We start from the raw sequence: 26,530 nt of genomic DNA on the forward strand, positions 1-26,530 counted from the left end.
ATGGTTGCATTGAACAAAATCCCAGAACTTTAAGCCTAAAAGAGAACCTAAAGTATCATTGATTTTGAAGACTTCATTTTAGAGATGAGGACTAAATAATCTAATATACTCCAGATCTTTGCAAATATAAAACACAATCTAAATGAAAGGTAATTTCATTATGACATGACTTCTCCAGAGTCGTAGGGTTAATTAATGGAAGATTAAGGTAGTAAAATACAGGTCTGATTACAAATCCAGTTTGCTGTTCATCTTCAGCAAAAGGCTAATTGCAGTTAAGACGGGGGACATTCCCTCTATCATTTCCACTGATCTTTAACCTTCTCATTGCCCTTCTCATTACCTTTCTTGAGTAAAAGCTATACATGTCTTAATCACTTCAAGTAAAGAGAACTAAATTAGTATTCCTGAAAATTGTGTGCTCAAAGTCTAGCAGGAAGTATTTGAAATGAGTTACTTTAAGTCCCCTTGGCATTTTTTTTTCACTTTTTGCTGTTTTAGTTTCTGAATTAAAAAAATATATATATATGTATGGGGTGCCTGGGTGGCTCTGTAGGTTGCGTGTCCGACTTCGGCTCTGGTCACGATCTCAGTTTGTGAGTTCGAGCCCTGCATCAGGCTCTGCACTGACAATGAAGAACCTGCTTGGGATTTTTTCTCTCTCTCTCTGCCTTTCTCTCTGCCCCTCCCCCTTTTGTTCTCTCTCTCCTTCTCTCTCAAAATAAATAACTAAACTTTAAAAAATGTATGTATATATTATCAATGTATATACCTATATATGTTTGTGTGTATATATGTGTGTGTATATGTATATGTATGTATTTATTTACTATCAGAAAAATATCTCATTTTACAAAGGCGGGCAGGACTACCATTTTTATCCTCACATAATTGAAATGATACTCAAGTTTTAAGTAAGTCCTATTGATCGAAACTGGACTGACAACTTCCTCTCTACATTTGATATCAGAACATCTATTGAAAACCTGGCTTAAGAATACAAATAAAAATAAACGTTAAAAAAAATTAAAAAAAAAAAAAAAGGAGGCGCCTGGGTGGCTCAGTGGGCTAAGCGTCCAACTTCAGCTCAGGCCATGATCTTGCGGTCCGTGAGTTCGAGCCCCAGGTCGGGCTCTGTGGTGACCGCTCAGAGCCTGGAACCTGTTTCGGATTCTGTGCCTCCCTCTCTCTCTGACCCTCCCCTGTTCATGCTCTGTCTCTCTCTGTCTCAAAAATAAATAAACGTTAAAAAAAAATTAAAAAAAAAAAGAATACAAATAAGAGTTTTATGAGAACTTGAGAATGAAGAGATACGTACCTTTATCCTTCTCTTGGTATTCTATTTCTTTGAAGACTTCCCTTTGGCTCAAATACATCATCAGGCCTATACTAAGAGCCTACTCCTGACATGCCACACTTTGTGGCTTTCTTTTTTGAAACCTGGCCAAAATCGTTTTGATCAGATTTTTTTTAAATCATTCTCTTACCTAACTTATTGGTTAATATCGTAGTTAATATTTTAGTTCTCTGAGGCTTTATTTATGTTTACTCCAGATTTCAGGCTCTTGAGGCCTACAATCATGTTTTGAATTTTTTGAGACTCCATCTATGCTTATGGTAGTAGGACTAAAACATATTACAGAGACATAGCTCTATTTCTGTTTAATGGTTAGGAGAAAAGAGGAAAAACTAATGAAGACTTTTGTTCATTGGTGGTAGTCGATTTAGGGTTTATCTTGTTTTAAAAAGCTCTCCCCAAAATTCTTCTTGATTTGGTCATTTAAGAAATTTGTTGACATGAGGACTTTTAATAGATACGAGGACAGGTAATGACGTCACTAGTGGGCACAGTATATTCAAAATGAAATTTTTTTTTTCATATTTTCAAAAAATTTAAATTCATGGAACATACTTAGACTATCTACTGGTAATATGAATTTCCAGTATACTCCTACAGGCCCATTTGATTGTGAGAAGCTAGGGACGCAGCTAGATCACGAATGATTGTCCTCCAGCTCCTACTCTAGATGTGCCACTCACCGCCCAGACAGGTCAGTTAAATCAGCCAGAACCTGCCCATGTAGCCAGGTGAAAGGGCATAGTGCCTGTCCTGCCACGACCCCTAATCATTTGACTGCTACTGCCGGCTACCTTCTGTAATTGAGTCAGAATGACTTAAATATATCTGCATTTACTGATGGGTATGTTTTTCTTGGACAGGTCCAATATGCTATTTATGTTTGCGACAGGGTGAGGTGCCATTGAATTTTCCCTTGCTGTATTGTAACACTTTTTAAATATTTCTAAATCAGTATGATTTAATTTCAAAAATTTATCTAATTTTGATTACAATAATTGAAAACACTGTTTTGTTAATTCTCTCTCCTATATGTTTAAGGTATTAAAATAAGGTCATTGTCTAATGCTGCATTAGGGCATAGAAAAATTTTCAAACTTAGAAAACTATATATTGCTTTTCAAAAAAGAGCTTGTAGAGCCTTTAGTAAATCCTAAAATAAGAGAGTCTTGCCAAAAATAAATAAAAACATGAGCCCCTGGGTAGGAATGGGTTCTTTTTCTTTAAAGTAAGATAATATATTGGGTTAAAATAAGTAAAATAGGAACTCTTTCTCATACATGCTGGAGAACGTGGACAGAGCCTTCCTGGTGCTGGACGAGATTGTGGATGGCGGGTGAGGACCAGGGCCGAAGAGAAGAGGGGCTGCTCAGGGACACTCACAGCAGGAGGTGCCTTTGAGGTTCAACAGCACTAGATTGTACCAAGCACACTGTTGGCTCTCTGGCCAACTCTTCCCTCCCTGCCCCCCACCCTGGCATATTCCCAGTGCTCCCATCCCCCTACCCCACTCACGAGGATGGAGGTTGATTTCAATGTTAGCCAAAGTCAAGCAAACAAGAAAGTCATCTGATGCTGAACTCTGGCAGACTGTTGAAAGGCAGGGTTTGGGAGAATGGTTTGCTCTCCAGTGCCCAGAAAAAAAAAGGGCAGCACAGGCCCCTGCCCCTCTCTGGAAGATCTCCATCCTGCTCCCTACTGCTTGCATACCTCCCACTCTTAGAGCTCCAATTTAACCTCAGCTAGATGCGTGACCTGGGCCACTGCCTCAGCCTTCCATTCCTCATCTTTCCGATGGGGATAGGGGACTGACTACCTTCCTCATAAAAAAAAGAAAAAAAAAAAAAAGGAAGAGGACATATTAGTCAAGAAGAAGTCAGGAAAGATTTTTCTGTTTTGATCACTGCTTTTCAGATCTAGCCCTGAGATCCAGGACTGCTTGCCCAGAGAACTCTGATTCTGCCTGAGGAAACATTAGTTAAGTGGCATTTTGTGGGGATTTTTTAGGTCCATTCCTTCACTTAAAAGCATATTTGCTCTCAAAGTTCCCTATGGTACCAGGATAGAGCATTAAATAAAGGGCCACTTTCTCCAAGTGTACAGCTCTTTGTTATTTTTGTGTTGCCAGATCCAAGGTAGCAAGGTAAGGAGACATACCCAAAGAGTGCTTTCCCGCTTACACAGAGCTCTCCATGTTATCGTATTCTGATGCTCACCAGGAGGAAAGCATTCATATATCCCCACTTCGGTGTGAAAGCAGGATGCAAGACTGATTTGTCACTGATTTGTCCAAGCCCTTCAGCTACTAACCGGTGATGCCTAGAATCAAATCTTTTTCTTTTTGCTCCAAAGCCAGATGATTTAAAAATACAAATTAAAGGAGGGGCGCCTGGGTGGCTCCGTCAGTTAAGAGTCCAACTTCAGGTCAGGTCATGATCTCATGGATCGTGGGTTAGAGCCCCGCATCGGGCTCTGTGCTGACAGCTCAGAGCCTGGAGCCTGCTTCAGATTCTGTGTCTCCCTCTCTCTCTGCTCCTCCCATACTCACACTCTGTCTCTCTCTCTTTCAAAAATAAATAAACATTAAAAAAAATAAATTACAAAATAAAAATTAAAGGGAAATCCACAGGGTAATTTATTATATTCTTATATGGCTTGATAACAAAACCAAGTCTATGTAGTCATAGACTTTTAAAGCTAGAACTCAGTCAAGGTCCCTTCTTGTTTTTTAGACCTCAGCATAGATGTAGATATAATTTCTTTGGAGAGAACTTCTCTAATTATCTGAACTTGGTACCTTCTTGGTTTTACAATTTGCTATCACAGTTTATGATTTTTAGTTTTTGTTGTGGAACTTAGCTTTTACTCCTCTCCTCCCTTAGACTATAAGGTTTTTGGTGACATGAATTGTGTCTACCTTGTTCACTATTGTAGTTCCAGGATTTAAAATGGCTCTAGGCACATGGTAGGCATTCAAACAAATATCGTTTGCATGAGGCTCAGAAACTTAATCTAATTTGTCCAGAAGCACGTATGTTGTTAGCAGCAAATCCATTAGAACCCAGCCATCCTGTTTCCTGTTGCACAAACACGGTGTTGCTTGCCATGCCCAATGCATTTTGCTAATTGTTCAGCTGAATGAGAACACCCCCCCCCACCCAATCTGGTTTACAGTCACTCTTCAAAGTACCCTCAGACGCAGCAAACTCTTGCCCCCAAGTCTTCTCCCAAACTCAAAGTCAGACAACAGAGAACAAAGTCATCAGGGCCAAATGCTGTTTCTTTGTGAACAGAAATATGACGCACACCTTGGCTGTTATTTGGCTCGGTGTTGGGGTATTTGGTCTACCTTTCTCTTGAAAAGGCTACATCCTGTGGCCAAGAATCTAAGCCCTTTGGAGACAGGCAATGCATGTGCAGCTCTGAACATATCTATGAACACGTGTTGTGTCTGAAACTCAGCCTCTCCGCATATCTGTTGTGTCTGGAGTATAGCAGCTTAGTCATTCTGTCATCGTCTGGTTGTGTTTTCTGACATATTGCTGATACTGCTCTCACTGCTATCCCAGCCACATATTCAATTAATTCAGATATGTTACTAGACTGACCTCCACTGTGGCAATCTGAGCAAAATGAATATTTGGTGCCGTTATCATTACGCGAGGCAACTTGTGGCCATTCATGGTTTTTGTCAGTATTTGAACAGTTCCAAACTTAATTTGAGGAAATTGGCTACGTCATGGAATCATGAATGGATAGAGCTGGCCACAGCAGGACATCTCAGAATATATATGTATTTTTTAAAGCTACGGTTTTAACACAAGGCCATTTTGAGTTAGTTTCATTTGACAGGCTTCATCTTTCTGGCAATTCTGGTTTACACTCCTTAGACTGGTGAATAATCGAAGTGTCACCCAGAGAGCCAGAACTTCTATGAGTAACTCGTGTGTCATGTAATCAATATGACATAGCACTGCATCACACCTGCAGTAGCGTGTTGTGGGAATTGTGTAGTTAATTACACCAGCCTCTGTCAACAACAAGAGAAGGGTTGAGATGCCGCAGAGCCGGCTGAAAGCTCCGCCCAAATGCAAACCCATGCGAAGAACGTCCCATAAGCTCAGATTCTTTTAAAATTCAGAGACAAAACTGAGAAACAAAACATCAACTTCAAGTATAAACCCTGTGGAATCAAGTACAAGTGCTGCAGACACTTTGCCAATCGCTTTACATGTTTAATTTCTAACCTTCCATTTTTAAGTTGGAAAAACTTAGTCTCTGACTCAGTGACTTGCCACGTTTCTCAGACTGGGATTTTATTTCCAGACTCAGCTGGATGCTCAGCTGATTGTATGGCATGCTGGTAAGATGTTGAGTTTGCTGTTAGAGGCCTGTTTATGCTGTTAGACCCCCCCACCCCCGGTAAGGCCAGCTGTAATCAGAACCCCCTCTACATCGTGTGTATGACCTACACATCCAACTCTGAGACTACTTTTATAAGCCTTCCATGAAGTGGCAAACTATATCTTTGGGGGTGCACTGTTGTGCAAAGCACTCATCCATCACTTTTAAATTGTGGTAGCTAATAATAAGAAAATGAAATGTGTGATAAAAATTTTTATAGAATAAAATTAGTTTACGACCACCGTTTTTATCCTTTATGTAGTTCAAAACTATGTGCAAGTCTCCCACCTGTGGCACATTCTTCTCAGTTTGCAAATGCAGAGTCTTTCGTAGGGATTACCAAAATGCCAAAACTGATAATTTATTCAGGGAATAAAATGATGTGTCTGTGTAGCCCATGGATTTCCTTTATTTATTTGATGGTCCCTAGAGGTGATCCTGGAAATTTCCAGACTGGAGGCCTATCCCAGCCCTGGGAAGTTGTTAACCCAGAAGTAATGATTTCCACAGCAGGCTTTGAAGCATCACATTGTCTTTTATGTCAAAGGGTATGTGACCATAGTTAGCTGAAATCAATATAATTAATTTAAAACACAATATATGCCACATGATGTATTTAAAGGATTAGAGGAGTAATCTCAAAAACCAGCTAGGGTAGATTTTTGTGGCTGCAAAAATATTGGGAATTCTAATAAGGTTATACATAGTGCAGAATTTTAAACAAGCCAGGAGATGGTCCAGTAAAATTGGGTATCAATTCTTAAAGAGAATCATGACCAATACTTATGGAGTTATAAAAAGAAAGCACATGTTTGGGGGGCAATTTTCCTGTTCTGTGTCACTGGCTTTCAAGTCAGATATGAAGGTCCTGTTTTCTGCTAGTCAGTAGAGGACACTAGACTGGATGGTGACCTATGGTAAGTTTTCTAATTTTAAAAGTATAGTAAATTATAGAACTTCTTGCTGTGAAATGGTTCAACAGAAACCTTAGTCATCTGCTTTGGAATCACATTAACGCTCCCATGGCCTTAGAACTTGCTTTAGAAGCTTGAGGTTAAATATTAGCCATTAGGCAGAGAAAAAAAATTGTAGACAGCTTAAATGCAAAAACAAAAGGGTAACTAAATAGTGTACTTTGATTCCTTGATTTTTCTTAGTTGCTGCAAGGATTTTTGTCATCTGTTAAAGAAAGGCCTTTGCTATCTTTTGTCAGGCCAACGCCCAAATTTGCCAAAGTACCTCTTTTTTTTTGGTCTATTTCCATTAGCCAGATTAAAAGCTAAGGGTCAAATATATAAAATGCAATTGTGAAGCTCCAATAACAGATGCAGTGTTGCTGTGTTTCTTACCAGAAGGAAAGACCTCTGTCAAAAAGAACAAGTTTGAACATTTTAAATTATCTAAAAATATACAATACCTCTACACCTGACAGAGTATATGATTTTGAAATCCAGTCTCTTTATGGGATATTTGGGACCTGCAATATCTAGAACACACTTAGGTAAAAAAAAAAAAATGTTTACCTAAAATTTAAATATGTCTTTAATAGTGTCTTTTGTCTATTTAATTGTGTCACTGCAGCAGCTTTAAGAATTAAGAGAACGTTAAGTCATGAGAAATTTCTCTAAACATTCTTATGGGAATTACTTTGGGTTAGAAGAGGTCCATTTTTTAGTGTCCCAATAGTGTATACCATATCTCCTCTTAAAATGTTTTCAGAAATTCCAGGAAAAACGGACAGCAGCAAAGAGGATAAATAGGTAGGAAGAAACACTTAATAATTTTGAGGGCCGTTCAAGACCTGCTGTCAAGTTGTAAAGTTGTATTTAAATTCTCACTAAGTTTTTGTCAATTCAATGTATGAAAGCACTAATGGTTTGTCCTTCTTTTAAAATGTCACTGGAGCAGGGGTGTCTGGGTGGCTCAGTCGGTTAAGCGTCCGACTTCGGCCCAGGTCATGATCTCACAGCTGGTGAGTTTGAGCCCCGCGTTGGCCTCTGTGCTGACAGCTTGGAGCCTGGAGCCTGCTTTGGATTCTCTGTCTCCCTCTCTCTCTCTCTGCCCCTCCCCAACTCATGCTCACACTCTGTCTCTGTCAAAAATAAAGAAACTTAAAAAAAATTTTTTTTTAATTTTAAATGTCACTGGAGCAGATACTTGTCCTTTAACCAGCAAGTAGAATTTATTCAATTTTAGCTTCATGATAAATGCCAATGTTTTGTTGCAGAATATCCTAGAGATGTTCATGCTTGTTTTTCATTACATATTTGTATGGTTTACTACACCCCTGGGCAGTGAAGAAGAGAATCACTCAATTCTAGTATGTTTAGATGAATTTCTTTCTGATGTGGCACAGGGACAGTTAGAATAACCTAACGTTATCCCCTGGTGTACTGAGGGTTTGCTCCAGAATATTGGCACGACAGTGCTTGTCTTCTGGGATGGCCCACCATGGAACTGTAGTTTCTATTTTAGTAGATGTTAGTGGACAATGAATGGCATGTTCTTCCATCCCGAACCCTATTACCTATTCACTCAGTTCAATTCCATTTGCCTCTCAAATAAGACAGACAGGTCATTAAAGAAACTGTGACATCACATTTCAAACGGATGATAGGGAAAGATAAAAAAGGAGACAGGAGATGAGATGCTTACTGTCAGATAATCTGAAATGTTAAGAACTGTGGAAATTGTGAGTTTGATAAAGGGTTCCACAGAAAGTACGCTATATCCCTGCCTTTTGTTTACATCAGATGTGGTAAAGGAAAGTATAGGTGCTTAGAAATTAGAATTCCTCACTTCTTTGGGTCTTCTTTGCATGTAAAATTAGGGGTATGAAAAAAACAATGTTGAAATAAAATGGCTCCTAGAAGGTAGCCATTTTATAACTAAAGAAACTGTGTCCATCACTGGAAACAACCTGAGCCCCCCCCAAACTCAGTTTATCTTGCACAGAGACCGGAGCCCTCCTTACTTGCACATTTCACTGAACTGTGTGCTGCGGTTGCAACTTCCTCTACCACCGCTAGCATTCTGAGGAGGAATTTTCAGCCCCCTTGCTTTCCTGATGCCCGGGAATTCTGATTAAGTTGTGACTAACAGAGTGTAAAATGTGAGTCAAAATTTAGTCCCTAATAAAGTCATTGTGACTTTAATGACTTTGGTAGTTGTTTCATACTGCAAAAACAGGAAGGTCCCACACAATAAGGCGCCTGTCTCACAGATGGGCTCCTGCGTAGACGGCCACCCACAGGGGAACTGCTGGAGCAGTCTTCCTCTCTTTGGCTCTTTTTTTTTCTTTTTTTCTTTTTTTTTTTTTAATCCACACAGTTTTCACCTTCAGACTTCAGCGTGAGGTTATCAATAAGAGGAAGGTGCCTGTTTACCTAGTTTTTGATAGGCTGAAGATAGATTGGATCACTAAAGATTCACTCTTCAGTGAAACTCAGGTCACCCCCACCCCCCCCTCACAAGCCCAGATTAGTCTTAAAAGTAGCTCCTCCATGTGCTTGATACTAGCCCCTGGTGTTCTTACTCTTCCGAATTTATGTCTTACAAACATAAAACCACCAAGTTTTAGAACTGGGGTGAATCTCTGAGATCCTTCTACATTAAGCCTCCTGTGCAATTAGTGTAACTAAAAACTCTTTACCAAGAGAGCTCCTAGGTTGCCTGTGGATCTCTGCACAAAGCTCAAACCAGAACACTCGTGAAAAATATAGAAAAGTGATCAAGTGTTCCATCATTCCACAAAAAAAAAAAATGGCTCAGAGGAAAATAACCTCCGTATGTAGCATTGAAGTGAAATCAAAAATTAAACTCATAAAACAAAATGTTCCTATCAAGTGTAATTGAATTTCAGCCTTTGCTATTATGTATTTTAAATAACTTCCCACTCTGAAAGGTAGCCTATTTGAAAGCATTCACCTATGATTTTATAAAGAAGATATATCCTAGGCAAGCAAGATTAAATCACTTACAGAGAATAATATCTTTTTCCATTTTCAAAAAATAATTGCAATTTCTAGCGGTGTTCGCAAATCTAGTGTTGGGCGTAAGCTTTAGGAGGCCTTGGAGGAATTTGTGTTACTAAGGGTCCATTCACAAACTGCTTGTCTGTGCTCAAAAGGGGCTCTGGCCATTTCCTCTGGGGACATTATTTCTAGGTAGGCTTTAACAGGGTTTTCTTATGAAGGCAGATTCTTAACAGAAAAATAGGATCTGTGTACATTAGGTAGTAAAGACACATTTATCTTTGACATAGTGCACTCCTGTTTGTGGATTTCTCTACTGCATTTGACAAAGTAAATAATGTCCATTCCCTTTCAATCCTGTAACTGCTTGGGACACAGTTTCACTCAGTATAGCTGTTTTACCTTTCTCTCTGGGCGGAACACACAACTTGCTAAGTAGACAGGGAGATTCCAAGAGTCTTAGAGTATCAAACTCTGGAGGCATGAGAAATGCTTCTTTTCTGTTGCTGGTGACTTATTCTGACAGACTGAAGCATTTCCAATTTGGGTTGTTTTTCTCAGTAGTGTTGAGAGAGTTTTATTTTCTGGGAAATATCAGTTGCTGGTAAGTATCGTGTCCAGACTGTGGGAGGCTGCCACAGAACTTATCGTAGAATCATGACAGGTTCAGATTGAAAGGCTGAGGGCCGAAAACCATGCATCATTTTCATTTTATGTATGAGAGGTGAAGTGACTTCACAGGACTGTTAAGAGAGCTAAGAATGAAAGGATTTGTGTACTACATTGTGGCTGTCTCTGGCTCAACAGAAATAGCCTTCATATGGGAGTCTGACCCTGAAAACCCAACTAAGCCAAATTCTCCAACTGTCTCCTCGGCCTGCGTATCTCAAGCACAGTTCATATCCCGCTCCACTCCTCGGTGTGTTTCATCACACAGGCCAGCATAAACCATTCTAATTGTCCTCTACCTTATTAGAATGTAAAAGATAGCCCTGTCTGCTCCTTGAAGGCCAGGTCTGCCTTTCTTAGTTTATACAGAGCCCAACATAAGTGGGCTCGTCATAAATGCTGTTTGATGAGAGCGATGATCGCCTTAGTCAGTGTGGTTGGGCCCTCCCTTATGGAGGAGGAAAACCACAGGTTGTTGCTAAGCAACATTTTAGGACTGGGTCAGCTTCTGACCCGGTGTGACCTCCATTTGCGTACTTCATCGAGTTAATGTGTTTTATGGTTACCTCAGGACGACTTTGTTTTTGGTGGCATTGGCCATCTGTAAGCATGAGAAGGAGGGAGGTGATATTCATCTCTCACTTCTTCTGTAGCTTACTCCTTCCCTAAGCAATACAGGAAAGGTGAGGAGTTTGGCTTATTCTCAGCCCTGTAGCTGAGAGGCACTTGCCTGCCCCCACACTGAGCCTGAATGACAGTATATCCCAACAGGATTTTGTGGCAATGGAAGGTCAAAGAAAGAGAAGAAGGAGAAAAGTTTTTCCCTTCTGAGACTTTTATTATTGAATTTCTACCTGCTTCTATATTCTGAGCTAAGGAGCCAATATGACTAATAAAGAGCCAGCCCCTCTCTGTCCAGACTGTTAACTGTTGTGGTTAACTCACATGCCTTACTTCATCTGACTATTTCTACTAGGATAGAAGTTCATTAAAAGCATTAAAAGGGGTTTCCCCCTCCCCCCCCCCTTTTTTTTTTTACTGCTCTATCTTTAATGCTTTGCCTGGTATGTTTTAGATGTTCAATAAATATTTATCTAATACATGATAAAATGGTTTTGTTTGATCTAGTACAAATGTGATTGACTCTAAAATCTTCCTAAGTATTTCACAGGCCAAAGGAACCAAACTGAGGATGGGGTGTTTGAATGTTACATTTGGCTAAGTCTTATGCAGAGATATAGTTAAAGGAATCATCTGTCTATGTGCTTTTTTTTCAAGATATTTTTACAGTGCTTCAAGTTAACTTTGCCAGAACTTAGCTGCTTAATCAGAGCATAGAATCCTGCCTTTTCCAGCTTCTAAGTCTTTAGTGTAAGTGCCTGACTTTTGAGAAGTAAAAATGAGAGGCCATGATGACCAAGCAGGTATGTCTTAAAAAAAATAAATAGCTTAGAACTTACACAATTCACCTGGCGTTCAAAATTGCATAGAGGTTCAGTAGCTAAAATACACTGGCTGAGACCATTGACCCAGGGATCCCTGGTTATTGTTACTAACATATTGTATCGTGGGAAAACACACATACGCAAGCAGGGCTCCCCAGAACCTCTTTGAGGACAAAGTGGAGTGCGGTGGGCCGGGAGGCAACAATGCTAAGCTGCGTTGCCTTCAGCTAGAAAGGCTGGGTCTCCTGGGCACAGGCAGTGGCATGACAGGGGCTTGGATGCTTGAAGTGAAGCCATTGTTGGTGCAGGATGCTCATTTGAAAGGAGAATGCCTCACAGGAAAGAGAGCCAATTGCGTGTGGGGGCTGTTGCCATGGTGCTTTGCTATTGCTTTAACATGCTGTACTTGAACTTCTGGGAGTCCAAGGGTGGGGTAACAGAGAGGAGGGAGAAGAAGGGGGGTGGGATGGGCCTGGGAAGCTCACTGCATTAGGGCTCTGGTCTTAGACTTTCCTCTAGCCTGTGCTATCTAATGCTGACACGGGAAAGGGAGCGGAGGAGGAAGGGAGGGAGGGAGGGAGAGAGAGAGATTGAGAGAGTCTACAGGAAGGGAATGACTTTCTCAACATGTCCTAGATTGCTAGAATGAAATGAAAATTAATTTAACTCCTAGATATTTCTAACATGAATTAAAAGATGTTTAACACTAAAATATCAAAACAGCATAGTCATTCATAACCCAAAAAAATTCACCATGCCTGCAGCAAATGATAGCTTACGTTTCCTAACACATTCCAGATCCTAGATTGAAAAGGTGAAATGTGTTTAATTCATTTGTCGAATGCAATCTAATATGCATATTAGTGAGCTGATGCAGTGGAGAAAATGGCATTCTGCAAATGATTTTTTAAATGAAATGCGTTAATTCTATTCCTATTTGTTTGATTGTGAAAGAAGGCTGAATGCATTGGCACACACTGTTGGTGTGCAAAAAATCCTCCAAAAAGCTAGCTTTTAAAAAAGTACTTGTGTTCTGAAAGCCTAGTCTGAAGACAGCCACAGTTCTAACCTGTTCTCAGTTTTAAAAAAATGTTCAGGAAGTAAATGAATCCAATGCACCATCACTTTGAAAACGTTAGAGTGGCTGAGTGCAGAGAGGGCGGTCTCTGCAGTGGAGAGAGGGTTAAGAACACCTAGTTGAAATGGGGGAGGGTAGGGACTTCGGATTTACTTAAATATTCATGGGGCTTCCTCCATTTTAATCTTCTCCTTTTTAAAAGATGGCTGTGTTTCCCAGTCTGGCAACCCCACAGGAAAGAAGAATTGCTCCTTCCTTGCAGAGTTCAGCTGAGCAGGACTAATCTAGAGTGGAAACCCCTTCGGCCACCAGGACTATTCATAATTCATAAGGGCTGCAAACCAGCCAGCTGAATACATTTAGACAGGCTCTTGCTCCTTCGTGCAATTCCTGATTTCATTACTCTCTCTGCCAGGAAAGAAGCAGGGAGCGTAGGCTTCTTGTAAGAATGGAGTGTGAAGATGGGCTTTGTTTGGATTAGGAAATGCCCTAAATTTTGGAGACTTTGTCTTTTATAAGCTTTGATTATTTTACCACTGAACCTGCAAGGCTTTCCCCATCCTTTCTCGGGACTGCTCTCTCAGAACAGTGAATTCTTTCCAAGGGATTTGTGGATTGTGGCGAGGAGAGCTTTCCAAAATGCCTGAGGCAAACTATTTGTTATCTGTATCTTGGGGTTACATCAAGGTGGGTTAATTTGATTCTGTTATGTGTCTTTGATAGAATGTGAAACATTTACATCTGTACGCTTTCTGTGAAGTAGCAAACATCTGTAATGATTTCATTTGTGTTGTCACTGAGCCCACTGAGGCTGCTTAGTGTAAAATAACAGCATGTTATATTACATTGTATGTAAATAGACTGTGCTGTATTTTAATTCTATTCTCTTTATGCAGCTCTATTTGTAAAGGATGCACCTTTTTTTCCTCAGTTTTCTCCTAAACTTTTTACATATATCTCCTCTCACATGGTATTTTTCAGTTAATTTCCAATAAATATATTTTAAAAGTTGTTACATTTTCAAGTGAAATTATCATGACTTCTATTAAAATCCCTTTTCCTACGTTTGCGTCTTCAAAAGAAATCAGATGTTAATTCTAACAAATCTTAAGAAAACCTCTTTTCCCTAAGGTGACGTTGGAATGATTTCACATTAAGGAGGCTTTGTACTTTGTAGAAACAGTATCATTTATTTAATAATACCTGCTCCTCCAATCTCTTGGTTCTTAGTAAAGTTGAAAATATCTGAAGTGATCATTTGCTATTTTTTTAGGTGGTTAACACATTTTTCTTCTTCACACACAGTTCAAGAGAATGCTGAACCGGGAGCTGACACACCTCTCAGAGATGAGCCGATCAGGGAACCAGGTTTCTGAATACATTTCAAATACTTTCTTAGGTAAGATATTAACTGGGAAACCTGTTTCGTAATTGAGATTTTTCAGTATTAATCTCTGCAACCCATCAGTGACATCCCTGTGTGAGTCTGGAATGGGGTGAAGTTACAGAAAAAGCCATTTTCAGTAAGAACTAAGGACAACATTTAAGGTTAAAAAAAACTAGCAGAAAGATGTTACAAAGAGAAGAAAAGATTGAAAATACCCATCAAAGACAGAAGGTTATTATAGGCTAATTGTATTTCTGTGAACCTCAGGTCACCCCTTATCCACCCACCCCCTTCCATCATGGCCAAGACATCTGAAAGGTGGGGTGGGGGCGGGTGTTCAGTCATCTAAATCTGAGGGGCCACCCTATTGGCTCTTTTGACATGGTATTCTTTAAATTCTGCCTATAAGTGGGCTTTGAGCAAAAGATTTCCTCTTAGGTGGTTTGTAAGAGATGTGGTTGAGAATAACTGTGTGGTGATTTGGCCCAGAGGAATAAGCTTTGGAAATAATTTGACTGTTGCTTTGCTGAGTTATTTCATAAAGATAAATGGGAAGAAAAGAATGTTCACATCTCTGAAAGATTTGGCTTTCTGCAAGCTGCATCCTTATCTTCCCAATCTGATGTTTTGATCTATTGTGCTCTGTTGTCACATTGCTGGTATTTAACTCATGACACTGACAGAAAAGATTTGCATCAAAGATCCTCAACTACTGTCAGGCATCCTGTGTGATACTAGGGATTTCTGAGCTCATGTTTAAAGCCATTCTATTGTATAGTGATATAGTGACCGTATTTGGATTATTTTTTTCTTTAATAAAGATATGTGGGATAGGCGAATCTGTCCTTCAAGGTAAATGGGTAGCATCTAGATTCTGATTCTGTTGACTTTCAAATACTGCTGAATTATGCTCCTTTACTGAACTCCACTATGCAGGGAAATGACCCATTCTTACAGCTGAACATCACACCTCCCTTCTTTTTGGCATAGCTACACATCATTAAATCCATGAACATTTGCTTTGGGGCCTTATGGAAACACACACCTCTTCTGGTTTTATTTAAAAAAAAAAAAAAAAAAAAAACCCAACCCAGTCCTGTTTCTCTAATGCCAGAGCAGTTTCTGCTGTCAGCCAATCAATCTCTGATCAGCCCAGTGCAGAGCTCAAGGCAGTGCTCTGCAGCGGACGGGCAGAGGCACGATTAACAAGTGCTTTTCCAACTGTTTCCAGTATGTGGGTGCCTTCGGCACCTGGTTCTCTCCAGCTGCGGTTACAGCACTTTGGTCAAGGAACAAAGGAGAAGAATTTTCATATATCCTAGCTCCAAGGAGACCTAGCATCTAACTGAACACAAAGTGCTATATACTGATCCTTTTCTTATGCATTAACCCCCTTCATTCCTTTGAAGACAGTCATCCTCCACTGTCCATTTCAAATGTGCTCTGCTCTGTGCAACACCCAATTACAGTCGTACAGGGACTGTACGTTGAGGAAAACCAATTCTCCAGGTTAATGACTATGGGAGAGAAGAAGAAAATCTTGATTAGTGCAAGAACTCATTTTTGTGCTCATAAACATTGCATTTTAAAATGCCAAAGCTGGGGTGCCTGGGTGGCTCAGTTGGTTAAGCCTCCGACTTCGGCTCAAGTCATGATCTCATGATTTTGAGTTCGAGCCCTGTGTCGGTCTGTCTCTGTGCTGACAGCTCAGAGGCTGCAGCCTGCTTTGGATTCTGTGTGTCTCCCTCTCTCTCTGTCCCTCCCCCGCTCACGCTCTGTCTCTGTCTCCCTCTCTCTCAAAAATAAATAAACATTAAAAAACTTAAAAGAAAAATAGAATACCAGGGCTTATCTGTCTTCTCAGAAGAGACTCTCAGGACTGGAATACGGCGGCATGAGCCCTTTGTCATCCGAGACTGTGCAGAAGCAGCTGTCTTACACTTGTAGTCCCTTTCACCATCAGCTTGCCAAGGAAGGCAAGAATTGTTTAGCATACTAATCTTTCTTATCATTGTAGGCTATTAAGTGAGAAAGCTGATAAGATATTAAAGATGAGCTCTCAGGATCAACATTGTGTGTCTCAAGAACAGGCAAAGGTCAACTCTCTGTTGAATATTTCATTTGCCATTTGGCACATCTGTTGAGGAAAACCAATTTTTGGCTTCTCATTAGTCCAAAAAATTAAATTATCAAGAACAAGTTGTTGGGGAAGGTGTTAGAATCTCAATTCTTATAGACTCAGCCTTAGGAAGGTGTGTGTGTGTGTGTGTGTGCACGCAAAGTAGACCTGATCAAACACACCAGACAGATTAAAATTTTAAATATTCTTGGGAAAATATAGGGAGAAAAAAATCAGTCATATAAACAAAGATACATTATTTGCCTCATCTTACAATGGGAGCACTGGAATAGATGGCATCCAGATCCCTTCCAACTCTACCATCCCAGGACTGTGCTACAGACTGAGTCTTTCAGTTTTGTTAAGACATACCTGGCAGTCTGGATTCTCTGTAATAGACTGTAGGCTTGCAATTTGACAATCCCGAAAAGCAAACAAACAAACCAGACTTGCTTCCAAACTGTAAATGCAAGACATGGAACTCTGAATCCTGTCTTGTGGGTGAATGTCCCTGGAGAAGAAGCATGAATGCATCTTTCTTTGTAAACTGTCAGATCCGCAAAGGACCCTCATGGCCGTGTTGTCCAATTCCCCCATTTTACTAGAGAGAAAGCGGGCTCAGAAGGGCAAAGGAACCTAGTCAAGATTACCTGGCTATTCTGTTCCTGAGCCAGAGCTAAGGCTTTGCCCTCTTGACTCCCAGACCTAAATACCCTGTCACTTCTTTAACTAGGAAAGAAGGCTGTTAGGAACTCAGACCATCACGTTTAAGGGCATTTACATAATAAGTATATTCTTTTGGAGAAAAGTCTGTAGGAATCAAGATTGTTGGACCTAAAAAATAAAATATGTTTATTAACAGTTCCCAGTAATATAAGAGGGTCTTATCAGAGCACGGCAACCATCTTAGGAAAATATGAGAAGACCTTAGCGCTTTAAGTTAAAATTAAAGAGCATTATTACAGTAAGAGTCATTGAATGTTAAAATGCATCATCTGGGAAGGAGGGGATCCCTTACTCCAGTGATCTGTGAAACTTGTGCTGTTTCCATCTAAAGGATGGTGTCTAGATGGAGGAGTTGGAAGGCAGCAAAAGTCCATTTACCAACCAGGCACTTACTGATGCCAGCTCCAGGATGCTTGGAGAAGTGAGAGGAAGTGAAGCAGGACCTACAGGGAGGAAGCATAGGTAAAGCAAGATATCTAGATACGATATTATAATTTAGTAAATATTTTTACAAACTGAGAAAAGTCATTCTTTTAAATCCCCTACTGTGTCTCAAAGAGTAGAACATGGAATTTCAACGATGCAAGGAAAAGAATTTAGAAATTTTGCATGATTAAATGCTGTGCTCTAATAAGAAAAACACCTCTAGTTATGCCATTAGCAGAGTTTTGACATGACCATTTTTTGCATCTGTTGTTTTTTTTTTATTTGTTTTATGCTTATCCGCTATTTCTCCACTGTATCCTAACTGTTCCTGTAAGTGTAAATTCACTGTGTTTATGGCGATTCTTTAAGTCTGTGTTTCAGGTTATTTCTACATTACACCGGCTAAGCTTTTAACAGAGGAATTCAGAATAGGAATAGGGAAGCCTGTCAGTTGTCCCAGTGCCTGTACAGGGAAACACCCATTAGTGTCAAGTTGGTGCTATCTGTGAATAATGACTTTCTTCTTTATTGTAATGTTCCAGACACAGTAGTGGTTCAGCTCAATTACTGGCTGCTGCAAGGAATCTTTAGTTAACACAGGGGAAAGCTGCTGGTCCCACTAGAGCTTTTTACATCTGCAGCAGCATAGGGGAATCTAACAGTCTCTTTAATCAGACATGAGGAATGGCAAAGCACTGTCGTCGGGAAAGGCACAGGCTATTGTGGCCTTTCGTTCTAGCAAGAAGTAGTAATTATTAGGAGTGAAGTGACAGAGAGAAAAGTAATGTCAAGAATAATATGATATATAGTGGGTTTTTTGCCAGAGATTGTGAGACCAGAAAGAAATTTGTAACAGGAACCTTAGGGCCTGGGTTCCATGTATGCTATTAAGTCACTGTGTCTGGAACTGAGTAATTGCAAAATAAATATCTGTTGAATAAATTGCCCTTTGAGCTTGGGCAGATTGCTGACTTCATCTGAAAAGTGAGGGTGTGGGATTATTATTGGTTCCCAAACCTGGCTCTGATCGTCAGTGTCACTTAGGAAGCCTTTTTAAAAATACTAATTCAGTAGGACTGGGTGGGGCTCATATTTTTCTAAAGTTCCCTGGGTGCTTCTGATGCTGAACCAGGTTGGAAACCCCTAAACCAACTGAAATGACCACTAAAATTCTTGCCTAGGCAAAAGTCATAGACAGATGAGTCTAGGAGCTTCTGGCACCTGAAGATAATAAGGGGACACTAGGGACAGAGAATACCTCTGCTCCCGGTGTTGATGCGTCCATGGCACTGCTTCTGTCTCCCTGTGCTTGCTTTGCTTTGATGAGTTGTCCATGGGGCCCTGGAAGCAGACAGAGGTCTCTGGGGAAAACATGTGACTATGCCATCATCTTGCAAGAGTTGAAAGCAAATAGTCTGGGTCCCAGCATGCCATCTGGAACCATGTCATTTTCAAATAGAGAAGTTGTCTTTGTCCTCATTTTTACTGTAACAAGCAGAGATGGATGCAGGACCTTGGGAAAGCTGCATTAACTCTTTCAGCCACAGGGTGTCATTTAGTTCAATGAAGTAGCTGTTGAAGCAATTTAATAAATTACTGCCTCAGTGCACACACAAGCATCCCTGTGGCCTGAAAGAATTTGTGCATTTTTTGGGAGTACTCAGGATAAAGGCCCCTGTGAAGTGAAATGGAATATTCGGTTGATGATACTTTTAATAGCATGAAATAGAGGAAAGAACCTCTATAGGAAGGTAGATGTTTTCGTCGCTAATCCTTCCTCTGCTATTACCTTGTTGTAGCAGAATTTTTTTTTTAATGATTAAATGAAGTCAGCATAAATATTTAACAAGCATAAATATTTTAATAAATCTAATGTCTGTTATAAACGAGAGGCATTGTTTATTATTAATTAGTAGAATGAATACAAATAAAGCATGAAGTAAAACTGATATAGTTTTCCTCTAAACCTCAAATGGTGGTGTAATAAGCCAATGTTTAACGTACTTATTTGAAGATTATAAACCATTTGTTTACCTCACTTATATACTGCTCTTATATACACTTATATACTGCTCATCTACGCTGAAATGATGTCATATCCAGTTAAAGTTGTGTGGGTTTTTTAAATTAAAAAAATTAATACAAATATGATCAAATGAGCAGAACATAAAGTTTTTATGCACCTGAGTTTGGCTGCATGAACCTTTTCTGTTATACAAACATGTAAGTTATTTACTTAAAAAATTGACATATAAATATTGATGACCTCCCTTGAAAATATACAAGTATAATTCTAAATTACACTACAAATAGAAGGTATGGGATTGAGTCCTGCCTCCGCCACTGCTCAATTTATTTAGCTCCTCTAGGCCTCAGTTTTCTTAGCAATAAAATGGAGGAAAAAATTCTCCTATTTTCCCCATCCAGCTGATGGATTGTCCTGGAGATCAAGTGAGATAATGTATGGCAGTCCTTTATAAGATGTAAAATCCATTATAGGACATTAGAAGTTATTTTGCATATGGCAGTGGGTTCTCATTGGCACACGTGGGCAGAAAACTGTTTCCCTTTGTTGCAGACAAGCAGAATGATGTGGAGATTCCATCACCCACCCAGAAGGACAGAGAAAAAAAGAAAAAGCAACAGCTCATGACGCAGATAAGCGGAGTGAAAAAACTGATGCACAGTTCAAGCTTAAACAATACAAGCATCTCACGCTTTGGAGTCAACACAGAAAATGAAGATCATCTGGCCAAGGTATGCATGAGCTGGGGGTGTATGTAGTTCTCTGCTCTCCAGCAGGCGGCTGCCCAAAACTATCTACTAGAAAATAGCAGTGATCATGTTGGCTTTGTTATTAAATTGGATGATAAGAAGGCTGGTGTGGCCTCTTTGTCCATTGCTGGGCACCTAATTCAAGACCCTTTTTCTACAACAAAGGACCTTTTATTTTTTTTAATTCTGAGCTAGATTTGTAAATGGAAGTTCCTCATGAATGAGAATCCTACAAGACACACAGGGAGAATCCATAGGGAGGCCGCAGACAGGATTGAATTGTCCTAGAGGACCGATCTAGGACTATATGCCAAGGACTAGTTGAAGAATCTGCACTGATTGGCAGGGCCAGAGAAGAAATGAGAAAGATTGATAGCACTGACTCAGAGCCCAAACCCCACTGTGGAGGAAGGCACAGAAAGAATTCACCCGTCCCCCAGTGGGGCGCCTAAGGTGACCCCAAGCTCATCTTGGCCTTGTGACACTAGGCGATGACCTTGCTGTGAGCAAACAAACATTCAGTGAGACTTTCTGAGAGATACCATTACAGCAAGGTTGATCTCACATTGGGGCAAGCCCCTGGGGAGAGCCTGGATCCCTTATTCTGGGCAAGAATTCAGAATGGAATAAATTACTCCTTTAATCATAATCTTGGGATAATCCCACAACACAGGACTGAATAATGTTTCTCCCAGGTCTATGTGTAGCCCAAGAGCTCTAAGATGGAATAATCCGCGGTTGGCGTTTTTCATGACCTTTTACATTAAAGTCGGGTTAACTTCTGCACATTCTAGCAGCTGACTCTCCCGTACCTGGCAAAGCAGTTCCCCTGAGATCGTTTTTTAGCTGTTACTAATGGGCCAGTGATCAGTGAAGAGGAGAGACAGGGAAATGGAGCCAGAGGGACTTCTAGCCACTTGCAGCTACCTCTGAATACAGCTTGGTTGAGGACTGATGTGGCAAATACAGGTCAACAACTAATCTGTAAATTAGACACACACTCTTCTTTTTCTGAAAAAATATACAGAAACATGTAACTAAAATGTAGAGGGCACCCAACCTCTTAGGCCATTCCATCTTCAAATCTTCATGCAACTAGAATACTCTAAATAGACACTCTAAAGACTTAGCCAACCATTGTCCAAAAACTAAATAAAAATAATGACATATGCTGATAAAACTGTACTTATTCCTAAATTCCTCTAATTTTGATTATAGGAGCTGGAAGATCTGAACAAATGGGGCCTTAACATCTTCAATGTGGCTGGATATTCACACAATAGGCCCCTCACATGCATCATGTATGCCATATTCCAGGTAAGTAAAAAGGAGAGAGTATTGCTCATTCAATTAGATGGCTCTTAATGATTTTTTTTTTCCACCCCAGTTTACTTTGACTTTTCTTCATTTTTGGACATCCACTTATTTATTTTCTAATCCATTTTACTACATAGGAAAGAGACCTCCTAAAGACATTCAAAATCTCATCTGATACATTTGTAACCTACATGATGACTTTAGAAGACCATTACCATTCTGATGTGGCGTATCATAACAGCCTACATGCTGCTGATGTAGCCCAGTCAACCCATGTTCTTCTTTCTACGCCAGCATTAGATGTGAGTAGTTGTGATCTGTTTTGCATAACTGCCCATCCTCTTTAAAATACAAGCTATCCAACATGTAATATATTTACAGAAATAGTTGCACCTGCTTGAACTGGTTCTTTATTATGTATAACATCTATTAATTGGGTTACTAATAACAACAAAAGGCATTTCTACTCTGCTTCCCAATATCAGCGTAACCCTCTCTTTACATCTCTCACAACTGAAAAATTATTTAGTTGTTAAGCAATTAACAGGGTGCTTTATTTTTTATTGTATTTCCAGTATCTGATAAGTGTCCAGTTCATCATCTAGTATGTAGTATATCCCCAATATGCATGTACTGATCTGAATTGCCCACACCATCCCAAGCACTGTGAGAGATAACACAGAAATATAATATAAAATGTCCTACATTGTTCCTGTTAGGTATAAGCATCCACAGACTTATCCTCCTAAGAATTCATAAAGTCGATTCTATGAGCTTTTTGAAGAAAAAGTAACTGAATATCTAGAAGTGAGGATTTAATAATGCTGAAGCAAAGAGTACCAGTGTTCCCTTTTGCTAGACATCTTGCTAGACCGTGGCTGTGGCTCCTTTCTTCGTAGATTAATGCATTTTCATACCCCAACATTAGCAGCAATGTGCCCAGCAGGCCATGATCTTCCTTGACAAACAGCAATGGTAGTCAGATACCTCTAAACCGTGCAGGCTCACTGCAGGAGGGGACTTGCCAACTCCTGTCCAGCCCTACCTACCTTGACAGATTCGGTTTGGAAGGTGAAGAAAGATTAAACTGACTACAAGTCTATTGCTTGGGTTCCATATTTCCTGAGAAAAGAAATCCAAGAAAACTTGGGGAAGTGACATAGAGCGAAGATTGTTTTATCCCCTAAAGGAGAGAAACAGTATTATTTTTATGTTCTATATAAATTATAGGATTATAGAGTGGGCCAACACGGTTTATCAACTACCCACTGTTATTGATAGGATACCTATTGTGTAGCCAGAAATTGACCACAGGGACCACACATGCTTAGAGAAGGAAGAGCTCAGTGGGTCTTTGAGCAATTAGTCTTCATGGAAGAGGTGGAAGCTGAGCTGGCATTTGCAGGATCAGAAGATTTAAGTAATCACAGAGGATGAGGAAAGATATTTCAGCCAGAGCAAGACCATTTAGTCAGAAGGAATATATACCTGCACAAATAGTAGGTTTAAATTATTGTGTACAAGTCCGGGCGGAGGAGGCTTCAAAACATGGCATGAAGGAGTAGAGCAGTGGGGCATTCAGTTTTACTTCTTAAAATGTTCTCAGATCTTGCCTGTAGTAAACAATTACTGGATAAGAATTGAAGGAACGGATGGAAGAATGAGTGAATATATGAAAGCATCTGATCTCACTACAAATTTAGCTTTGGGAAATAACTTATTGCCAATCTTATGAGTTTAGAATTTAGCCTTTCTTCTGTAAGTTACTGAGCCTGAAAACATGAAGGTTGTTATATGTCAGAGCAGAGCCAGTCTGACTTGCTTCTTTGACTTCTGTGTGCTTGTGTTACATAAGCACCATTCTGCCCTACCACTTATCCAAGAAACAAACATCAGACCCCATATGAAGCATGGTGCTAAGGCCTTCCTACAGGCTTGATGTGGGTATGGGCTTCAGCCATTTTTCCTTTCACATGATGATGAATAGAATCTACATTTATTTAATGTATTGAGACATTACATAAATCAGCAGACAGTCCTTCTCCCAGCAAGAGTGAAATGCATACTTTAATATGAAGCTGAATAAGCAGGATACAGGCCAATGGGATACGGAGTTAAATGTGCTCGTTTCGCTCTGCAGGCTGTCTTCACAGATTTGGAAATTCTGGCCGCCATTTTTGCAGCTGCTATCCATGATGTTGATCACCCTGGAGTCTCCAACCAGTTTCTCATCAACACAAGTGAGTTCACTACTAGAACAGTCACTTGAGATGATTGTATGATTCATTGCTTCATTTTTCCCCCTAATGTTTTCATTATGGATGACAATAAGGGTAATAATGAGGTAATCCTCCATTCCACTCAAGCCAGTCAGACCTTTCCTGGGTACTGTGTCCAGTCCGGCAACACAATTTTTGAGCTGCGTGGAGAACTTGGAAAGGGTCAGAGGGGAGCCATAAAAAGTACTCAACATTTGGAAAATACAATACGTGAGGAAAGAGTAACAGATGTGGAATTATTCAGTAAGGACAAGGAAAGGCTTGGGGATAATGTGATAATGATTTTCAGTGTTATGCAGGGCTCTCACATAGAATATGGTGACCCACTAGCGTCCCTCTCTACTGAGGAAGCAGGCCCAAATATTGTGTCTGAGCATGGGAACCTCTAAACAGAAATAAAACTAAAAGGAAGCACTGGAATGCTTGGTTTGTAGTAGTAAAGATGACCCCAGTGACATTTAAGGCTGGTCCAGCCTTAAGACCTCAAGCTGTACTCAGTGCTTTTGTCATGCTGAAAATACTTAGTATCCATGGCAGTGAAAATCCATGAATTTGGGGCACTTGGGTGGATTGGTTGGTTAAGTGTCCAACTCTTGATTTCAGCTCAGGTCATGATCTCACGGTTCATGAGATCGAGCCCCACGTAGGGCTCTGTGCTGGCAGTGCAGTGCCTGCTTGGGATTCTCTCTCCCTCTCTCTCTGCCCCTCCCCTGCTCATGCTTGAACCCTCTCTCAAAATAAATAAATCCTAAAAAATAAAGTAAAATCCATGAATTTTCTCAGCTAGCGCACTGTTTCTAAATGCTAAAAATGCAAGTACTTTTTCTTCTGAGAATATCGGTTATCTAGTTGTGGTCATAATTAACATCAAGTGTTGATGGTTTTATAGGAATGTTTGAGCTACTTACTATGTAAGAGTCTCTGTCCTACTTTATCAGAATATCTGGATGATCTAGGTGTAGGGTAGATTCCTTATTTAACCTTGTTCTTCTACTGAAAGAATATAAACTTTGGGCAACTACTTGGCTGCTGGATTGTATCAGCTGGCATAATGTGGTGTCACAAATCAAACTGTATACGGGCCAGTTAGCTTCACACAGAAAAGTGGTCTTTCTGTTACAGCCACCTACAACACTAGAGCCCACAAAGCCAGTTTGCAGATCTGGGATTGATCACAGGGTGAACAGGGCAGAAATGCTAAAATGACCTCATATATCCTACAGTCCATTCTGAGACTGTAAGGCAAAGCACACAGTTAAAGCAATGGTATATGAGTGACCACATCTGCAATTAGGAACCTATTGCCATCACTTGGCTATTATTCTTTATTAAGAGAAAATGTTCCTTTCAGAATTTGTTGACCATATTCTCCAGTGCAGACCAGGTCTCTGCCTAATGAAAGATGTCTATGACTCTTCTGCATGAAAGGCAGTCTGGAAGCTATAGTTTAGGTATGCAGATCTTGCCATTTCTGAGATATAGGGCCAGAGGACAGAAAATCTGACATCAAAATTGTTCTTAAAAATTATTAATGTTTTGTTACCATGTTTGTAGAAAGTTCCAAAAAAGCTAAATTATTTGGATAAAACAAAATTCCACACTCACACTATTAACATCTTTGAAAATCAGAAACTCACAATTGACAGAACTGGGGAACCTACAAGAAAGTGAGATAGTTTGAAAATCCTAATGCATTTGATAAAGTTTAGTAGCATTTTCAGTTTATTCTTTTCCAAAGCAAAAAAGTGTGTGAAGACATAAAGGAAACTACAAACTGAGATAAAAATATGCCCTTACCTAATGTTGAATTCTTCATCTGGAGTGAAGAAGGAGAAAAAGAATTTAAAATACCATGAATTTTAGTCAAAGAGAAAGCTTACGCACCAGTATCGATGACAAGCATGATTTGCTTGGGAATGGGCTACTACCTTTTGGAGGAGGAAACTGTGTCTCTGATGAGAAATGATATGTGAATCTTGGTTCCTAACATCTGGAGAGAACTAAATCTGATTTCACACTGAAGTAATGCCAACATTGGAATTATACCCCTTTGTTCTTAAGTCATCCTTTTTCCTTGTTTATTAGATTCAGAACTTGCTTTGATGTATAATGATGAATCTGTGTTGGAAAACCATCACCTTGCCGTGGGTTTCAAACTGCTGCAAGAAGAACACTGTGATATCTTCCAGAATCTCACCAAGAAGCAACGCCAGACACTCAGGAAAATGGTTATCGACATGGTAAGACTTCCTTTCTACATCCCTCACTTACTTTTCCCTGCCAAGGACAAGAAACTCCATTCTCTTCAATGAACTGAGTTTATTGAGAGTTTCATTTTATTTCTACCCTAGGTGTTAGCAACTGATATGTCCAAACATATGAGCCTGCTGGCAGACCTGAAAACAATGGTGGAAACAAAGAAAGTTACAAGTTCAGGTGTTCTTCTCCTGGACAACTACACGGATCGTATACAGGTATTTGATGAAAGCCTTTGATTTAACACAAAGCCAAACCAAACTAAATTAAACAATTAAAAAATGAAACCAAACGTCAGTTCAGTTAGTCGCATATCTG

General features: G+C 39.9%; 1 protein-coding gene across 5 annotated transcripts in view; it reads left to right on the forward strand.

Moving 5' to 3' along the window:
• Positions 1-26,530, forward strand: part of PDE4B (phosphodiesterase 4B) — a 522,088-nt gene that overhangs the window by 489,477 nt on the left and 6,081 nt on the right. For 4 of the 5 annotated variants that reach the window (XM_027058961.2, XM_027058960.2, XM_027058962.2 and 1 more), the window contains 7 exons: positions 14,233-14,326; positions 20,164-20,342; positions 21,579-21,677; positions 21,815-21,979; positions 23,818-23,917; positions 26,042-26,196; positions 26,308-26,430. In XM_027058961.2, the coding sequence (XP_026914762.1) occupies positions 14,233-14,326; positions 20,164-20,342; positions 21,579-21,677; positions 21,815-21,979; positions 23,818-23,917; positions 26,042-26,196; positions 26,308-26,430 (915 nt within the window). Of the gene's footprint in view, positions 1-12,449; positions 13,615-14,232; positions 14,327-20,163; positions 20,343-21,578; positions 21,678-21,814; positions 21,980-23,817; positions 23,918-26,041; positions 26,197-26,307; positions 26,431-26,530 lie in introns of those variants that run through there. The other variant, XM_027058964.2, reaches the window with a different exon arrangement.

This window comes from Acinonyx jubatus, chromosome C1 (genome assembly GCF_027475565.1).
Source record: "Acinonyx jubatus isolate Ajub_Pintada_27869175 chromosome C1, VMU_Ajub_asm_v1.0, whole genome shotgun sequence".
Classification (NCBI taxonomy): domain Eukaryota; kingdom Metazoa; phylum Chordata; class Mammalia; order Carnivora; family Felidae; genus Acinonyx; species Acinonyx jubatus.